The 8,622-nt window shown below is 33.5% G+C and overlaps 1 protein-coding gene across 1 annotated transcript in view; it reads left to right on the forward strand.

The window, feature by feature from the left end:
• Window positions 1–356, forward strand: part of LOC143052021 (uncharacterized) — a 208,533-nt gene extending 208,177 nt beyond the window's left edge. Inside the window, exon 35 of the mRNA XM_076224995.1 lies at window positions 20–356. Coding sequence (XP_076081110.1) covers window positions 20–356 — 337 coding nt within the window. The remainder of the gene's footprint in view (window positions 1–19) is intronic.
• Window positions 357–8,622: the final 8,266 nt, after the last annotated feature.

Raw genomic sequence — 8,622 nt, forward strand, 5'->3', positions numbered from 1 at the left:
TTTCACTTTTGTTTTTCAGATGTCCTGTGGATCGGAATACGCTCATCACATCTCAGTCAACCCACGAAACCCGATTCCATTTTCAGGATTTTGAATATGCTGGACATCCTGATTCGATGTATGTTCACTGCAATGCTACATTCTGTAAATCAAATGACTATTCGACTGAATGTGAACCACAGTGCAAACATAGTAAACGGATAGGGCATCATAGAAGTGCAGTTCAGGATTTGAATGGCCCTATTGAGATCTCTGAGGTCGAAACCAAAATACTATTTACTATAAAAAGAGGCAAGTGTCTGTATTATGAAATGTTTAAGGGGCAATATCAAAACTACAGAATATTTGTGATATAAGACAGATGTCACACACATCGTTCACAGTCCAACTATTTTGTTTTCTATAACTTAAAATAGAAATTGGGTTATTGGCTAATCAAACCAAAATTTTTTACAGAAAATCGAGACATTTCAACACAAAATTGTCGTTAAAGCATTTAAAAAAAGATGACTCACTTGTTTTTCAATTAAGTGCTTGCATTGCCTTTTAGAAAGAAAAATGTGAACAACCATTACCATCCCAATAACCTCTTTATGGCTCACCTTAGTCGACAACACCTTAGAAAGTGTGTTTGAATAGGTGCATTTCTACTTGTTTTAACTAGAATATTGTTTTTAGATGAGGAAATTACTTTTAGCACTGCAAGCAGTAATCCTTAAATTGTTAAGGAAAGGCTATTGATATTTTTTCATCGAATTTCCTTATGTTTTGCAATGAAACAACAAAGGGTACAATACAGAGGATTCTCTATTTTAGATTTCAAATCATTACGTAGACATTTAAATTCTTTGTGTTTGATAATAAAAACATTTATACATACTTAGTGTTTAGTAGCTACCCTCGTTTTCATATAGAAAATTGTATCTCTGTTTAGTGTTTTCCTTCCAGTAGTTAATCGTTTCTCATACAATGTTCGTATAATCTCCTCATACAAAACAATCATTACCTTTAGTATTTATTTTCAGAATCTACTGCAAAGGGATATCGTCTAAACAGTGATTCATCAAATGAATCTTCGTCGAAATTTAAGCCACTATATGTAGCTGGAGTTATAATCATTGCGGGAGCAATGATAAGTGTTCTGGTTGCTCTATCGATTTATTTCAGAAGAAAGAAGATTCGAAAAACCTCAAGAATCATTTGAAACTAGAAAATTTCTAAACATTCTATAATTTCTAAAACAACTATACTCAAACATATGGCAGAGCAGAAAAGGATGCATTGGCAATATCTAGTTACTTATCTTTCGAGTTTCGACTATTTAGTAGCATATTTGATATTTCTCTATGTCGTTTCTGAAGTTGGTCTTTGGTTTTGTTTAGATGGTGTTATACATCTGTACAAGTAAACTGGTTGATATTATAAAAAAGAATTCGGAAGATGCGGTATGATTTCCAATGAGACAACTATCCACAAAAGACCAAAAAGACACAGACAGTAACAACTATAGGTCACCGTACGGCCTTCAACAATGAGCAAAGTCCATACCGCATAGTCAGCTATAATAGGCCCCGATTAGACAATGTAAAATAATTCAAACGAGAAAACTAACGGCCTTATTTATGTAAAAAAATGAAGGATGTTTACTAATTTAAACTTTAGTCAAGGAAATCATAATTTATCTGTTAGATGAGGGGCTTAAAAATGCGCAGACCTCTTGGTCGAAGTTGCTTTTGCATTTTGTGCACTTTAACATTGCATTGTTTGGATCTTCCAAGTTACTCCAAAACTTGAGCTTGATTATTGGTAAGCCACTGTTGATTTTTTTTTTTTTTTTGTTGCATTGCCATCACGATGGTTAATTTTGTTGCACCATTTTTAACGGACTTTTTTGCCTGATGAATATTTTTCAGCAAATTACAGCCAATTGTTTTGATTTCAATGGTAAAATCTTGCAGGTGTCGCTGGTTTCTATCTGCGATATTTCAAAGCAATGATTACTGATTTGTAAAATCATAACGATAATCGCATTGTATTTGAACATGCGGTCCCTTTTTGTTTGTTTACGTCTAAAGCCAATCGATTATAGGATTTTTCACTTCGCGAAAACAGAAAGCAAGAAAACAAATTAAGTGGGACAATTGTTACTATTGATCTTACAAACGGCGTTGCAGGACAGATTAGCAGAATAAACGAACAGATATTAAACGCATAGTTATGTTCATATCACTTCTAATCTAGAGGGAAAGTTACCATTTAAATGAAATGTTTTCGTCAAATCCTTATCGTTATCATTAAAACGTTAAGTGAATTCGACCCTCTTGTGTTTTAGTCATGAGGAATAGAATGCTCAACTTATCGACGGCTTCACGGTATATATATATTTCATATGTGTATCCTCATATTTTAAAAGGAGTCGCGGTTTATAAAAAAAAAAAAGACAAGCTTTGAAGAAATTGGTGACCCATATTAATTAATGTATGAATGTACCGTACAGTATTTAAATTTAACTTTAAAGATATACCTTTTTGTTATTTCTTTTTACAAAAACATTTATCATTGTTAAGATCATGTAAGGATCGTCTTTCAAAATAACGTATACAACCGTAAAGTAGTAAATTGATTTATTTTAAATCTACTATATTATGAACAGTTTGTAACATTTTAAATGACATACTCAATGCATGACATATTCGATACCGTAATTTCCAAATCAAAGTTATAACGAAGAATATATATACACAGAAAATAATTGATCACACAAGTAAGTCAATTTAATTATTTTGAAAATTTTATTAAAAAGTATGGCACACCGACTAATACCACATTGCTACAATGTATCGGCTACAGACTGAACAATGTTTTTAATATGTTTCCCGTTTTTTTCTTCGAAATGTGTCATGTTTATTGTAGACGACTGTATTTTAATATATATTTGTGTCGTATGTGTCAAATTTGCTTTAAGCATTTGTTTAAACTTCAACCCAAATGAGACTTAGTGGTGGGGATACAAGAGGGACAGTCAGAATCGTAGATCGAAAATAAACTGACAAGGCCATGACTAAAAATGAAAGAGACAAACAGAAAAATATGCTACCCGACATAGAAAACTAAAGACTAAGCAACACGAACCCCTGGGATTGATCTCCGGTGCCCCGAAAGCTCATGATCCACATGACTTTGTGACACTCGTCATCTTGCTCATATTTTGGCGTCTCCTGATACGCATACATCAACCGATCAAATATTGGAATGTATCTATTGCGTTTGTTTCCCATCAATAGCATCTTCTTAATAAAATTGAGAAAGGAAATGGGGAATGTGTCAAAGCGACATCAACCCGACCATAGAGCAGACAACAGCCGAAGGCCACCAATGGGTCTTCAATATAGCGAGAATACCCGCACCCGTAGTAGTCCTTCAGCTGGCCCCTTAAAACATGTATACTTGTACAGTGATACTGGACGTCATACTAAACTCCGAATTATACACAAGAAACTCTTACTTGCCTAACTGATATTTTTGTTTTCATATTTTCACTTACAATCGCACATTGCTCAACAGGTCAAGCAAGTTTTTATCATTCTTCCTTTCGATTTTGGTCGTCGTTGGTCAACCCTCATCAGTCTACCTTTTTTTTTTTTTTAATTTTGCACAAACTATAGTAGATACATATAAATAAACTGTAAATATTATCAGGTCAATATCTTTTGAAAAGTCAACACTAGCTAACAGTTGACATAATCGTCTCTGGATATAAATAAACTTATCATAGATACCAAGACTAAATTTTGTATTTACGCCAGACGCGCGTTTTGTCTACAATAGACTCTTCAGTGATGCTCGAAATCCAAAAAAAATAAAAAGACCAAACAAGTAAAGCTGTGGGCTTCTGCTCTGATATGACTTTCTATGAACATTGTTTACGCTTTTTTGTGTGAAAACTATACAGATGTGAAAACTATAGAGATTCGAAAATAACTCAAAAAATAAAAAAAATAATCATCCTTACAAGATTTTTCAAAACAAGTTCCTTTGCGGAAACTATAGAAAATTGAGAGAAACTGTAAAAACAACAATTAACACCAACTAACATTATCATCAGTCAACTCGTAATCGCCCTTAAATAGTGCTTTGTCTCCATACGTAATATGTTTATTAGATCCCACACCTTTATGGTACAATGTAGGGTTCATATTAGCACATCTTATCTTCAATTGAAACAAAAACCCAATTTAGTGTCGTTTTCTTGTCTTTTTGATCTTACTACCCTTCCCATTCGTTTAATTCTGAACAAATCAGTTAAATCCTACAAAGACTTGTCTAACCTGACCTGAATAACCGAAGTGAAATTTTGTTTTCAACTTTGAAAGACAAAATGATTATGCATATATTTATGTTTAAGTCTTTAATATTCTTCGAATTTATCATGTCAAGAACTAAGGGTTCATTATCATCATTTCATACTTTTCAGATGGCTACAGAGGGAGAAAAAATGTATTTGCGTCTGTTAACATTTTCACTTGGACCAACAATGGATGTTCTTCATTTATTTTTTGAAACGAAAGTTCTAAAAGGTTTTAAATTCTATATGTTTTTAAATCAACACAAACATGTTTTATTTCATCAATTCATTCCGAAAGTACCATGTTGTGAATGTAAATCAATATCTCTAGCAGCACCAGGTAGGTGTCAATATATGAATACGAGTCAATTTTATACACTCTATGAACGCACAGGCCAGATCGTAACTGGCCATGAACACAAAGATTGTAAAGGTTGTATAAAAGAACACTGTCTTTGTCAGTATTCTGCTTCACATAAAGTGAGCGTTGACTGTATAGACATTTCATTAATGCATGTTGTTATCAAGACTTGTTGCCCAGTTGGGAGCATTCCAGGAGATCACAATTGGTTGACCAAAATAAAAGATATTAGAAACGTTCTTGCCCATCCAGCCTCCTGTAGTAAGGACATTAATGAATTAAATGATCAATGGAAAACTCTAGAGGATAATGTACTTAAATATGCCGATGTTATAGCCTCAACATACCAAAAGAAAGTCAAAACGGAGATACACGCATTAAAAGAAGATACACCACTAGATCATTTGCAAGATGTAGTAAAACATTCCAGTGAAAGTATACAAGAGGTTTGTTTTTGTTTTGTTTATCAGTAATGTTTTATAACATTCTTTTTCTATGCATATTTGATATGATTGATTGTTTGCCTCTTAAATTCATTCAAAATTCAGAACGCGACTGAACAAAACATGTAGGTTCCACAAAGTCGGTAGACAAGGATTATAACGATTGGGGAGATTATTATGATACCTGTGAGAAAATAACCATTACAAATAACACGCTACTTTCTGAGGCGTTGGTACATTTATTTTATTATTTTATTGTGGTGTCCTGTCGTAAATTTTTGGGCTGTGTTCGATGTTATTCTGTGAATTACATGTTACTATCTTTTTTTATTTATGGATATCTCTGTCCTGATTATTTTATTATTTGTACTGTATTCTTGTCACACAATGTTGTTCTTCCATCGATATTTTTAACCTTGTTATTTTAGTGGGAGTGTTGGCTAGCCATAAACCCAGGTTCAACCAACTGTATCTTCTTAAAATATCCTGTATCAAGTCTGGAATATGCAGTTGTTTTCAAATATTCTGAATCTATGTATTTTAGTGTTTGGTTTTGTAGCAGTTCAGTGTTTCAGTTGTTCCATTGTTTTACTATTACGGTTGATGTTTGACCATTGATATGTTTCAAAGAAGGAAGAACTTTAACGATAGAGACAGTTTCGTATATATAATGATCTAAGTAACAAAAAGTTTCATTTTTTTTTACTTTCCATATGATAAATTAAAAAAAATTTCTGAAATCCTTACGACTTAAATTCAATGATATTTTACTTCAGGTTCTCAGATCCAAGTTAGAACAGATGAATAGCCAGTACCTAATTGGGTTAGGTAGTATATTTCTAAAAAAAAATTTAACTTACTTTGTTTTTTAACGAATACATAACTAATCGAAATATTGTTAAAACAAAATGAATTTGTGTTTTTATAATGTATTATACAGAATGTTAATTTCCAAGTGAACGTTTGGACTGTTTAATGATGGAATTTTTGACAAGTACATGAAAGGCAAAAGGTTGTAAAATTGCCAAAAAAAAGCAAGATACATTTTCAACTTATTTTGAAGTTTTTGACAAAGTTTGCTCTGCACTATATACAAAATTCTTTTCAAAACTCGAGAGTTTCAATTTGTGAAGTCCAGTTTAGGTCAGTAGCGAGTGTTACCACACGTCTGATTATGCCTTGGACTAAGCGTCGTATAGTTCAAACAGGGATTCTTTACCATTCTCCAACCACAGCTGCTCGTAATTTGTGTGAAATATGACAAGCTTGACCTTAATGTTGATTATGATTTAATCCCAGACAGTCTATTATATATAAATATCCGTTCATATGCATTAACATGGATGGCCAAGGAATAATAATTGCCTCCTGATGTAAATGACCTGAAACAATGCCTGCTCTGTGTGGCCTAGCATTATTGTCCATCAATATTGGTCTAGTTGCAAGATTGTGATTATCAAAATGTGGCAAAACAATATTCCGGATGATGTTATCGCGATATGTTTGGTTTTCATAGTCCCATCTAGAACATTAATGTATATTCTGCAGTCGAATGAAAAGTATCCACAAACTATCAAACCCCACAACCAGACCCTGTATTGCAAAGATGTATGCTGTATTTCAGACCAATGGACTCGATGTCACTTTCTCAAATTTCGGTGACCACTTGACAACTAATGTCGAGCTTGAGGATTTCTTAGTGTCAGCAATTTGACCTACGAGAACGTTCACGCCCATCAAAAGTCTAACTATATCTTTGGCGCTATAATAAACACAAAATGATACTGCTTGTAACCCAAAATTGAATAGCTTTTATAGACTCAAAGCTGTAGTGCACAAACTAATGACTTACCACTTTTGTTCGATTGTCTGGGCATCTCCCAAAGCAGAATATTTAACGTTTATACTGACAAAACAGAACCTGAACACCTTACATTTTTATGCATCAAACTTGATAGAAAAAACTTGAAATTAGCTTCAGAAACCCTGTCCTTACTGTTCTTAAGATTCTTAGGAATGAAATTTATATCTAAACTCTTACGGTTTGGGGGAGGGGTTCTCATTTGGTCTGGGAGTGTAAGCAGGTCCTGCTCGATATGTGGAATTCGACGTAGTAAGTCTTATTCGGTAGGTCACATTCGGGAAAAAGGGGCGGGATTGTAGTTTCAACGTTAGGTACATATTCGATATCATCTGTGAAACAGATTTTCCATAACGGTCAACCAATATGTGATGGTTTTTTTAAAACAAATAACGGAATTTTTAACGTCATGACTTTGATCTCTTGGTTTAATAGTTGGTTTTTTTGTGAGCAGCAACGCTCTATCAAAGAAATCATGATTGGATAAACACACCCCGAAATATCGTATAAACTTGGAGAAGTATAATATGTATGCAGACGCTGCTTGAATGTTGCTACATAGAAATTAAAAGTTCAAGGATACAGCTAAATTCTACTGTTTCTTTGTATGAAGTAACAAGTCGGCAAGAAAGTAGAATGATTTGTTCCCATGGGAATGCCAATTGTTTGTTGAAAAAAACGTCCTCCAAACGTTTAAAAGTGTTCTTAATCAAAAACTCAAGCATCTATCTTGATGATGTCAGTTTCAGACAATTATGTATTTGACTCCCAGTGATTGTGTACGAAGTAGGATTGACCCCTTCCTAAGACAAGATAATTAACTGCGATGGACCTTTTTTTATGAAACAAAACAGGACCACCTCTTGCAATTTGTCATTTTGTTTTAGTGGGGAGTTTTGTGGATAACATACAGAATGTCTTTAATGTAATACTATAATTGTAAAATGAAAATAGACCTTATCTGATCCGGGGACATGTTATAATTCACCTTATAATTAGATGTAAATCTTCACAATCTATGAGGACTTTATTTTCCTAAAGACATGAAAACAAATATACAAGTTTGGATTGAGTATGCAATTAGCTTGCTGGTAATAAATTGCATTGACGTCCTCTGATAACTATAGCACATAAGGTGAAACATATTTATCCTGCAATTGGGTGTCCTACTATACAGATACAGCCCTACAGATATCGCTATGCTGTATCTGTATACTATACAGATATCGTTTTAAAGCTCCGCCCACTGCCGGACTGAGTATTGTTTGAACCTGTGTGACCTCAGAATGTGTATTCCAGTTGCATTCCAATGACGATGACAATTGTCGATTTCAAAACTTGAAAGTGGTGAATGTCAAGTCTGAAGCGTAGGACAACACGTACACTTCTGTTTCAAATTTGACAATGTTTTGTTATTTGTTTTTACTGTTGAAATTAGTTGTTAAGTTAAAATAGATAATTATTCACCTTGAGCGATGTATTATTGTTGACCATTCGAGATTTTTTTTTGCGAACCCGTCTTCAGCGTAATGTGTGATTTTGATATTACTACGCGGGCCTAAAGAGATTACAAATCGAACATAAATGCTAAATATGTTAGTTTTTATGTCTT

This window comes from Mytilus galloprovincialis, chromosome 11 (assembly GCF_965363235.1).
Source record: "Mytilus galloprovincialis chromosome 11, xbMytGall1.hap1.1, whole genome shotgun sequence".
In the NCBI taxonomy this organism is placed as follows: domain Eukaryota; kingdom Metazoa; phylum Mollusca; class Bivalvia; order Mytilida; family Mytilidae; genus Mytilus; species Mytilus galloprovincialis.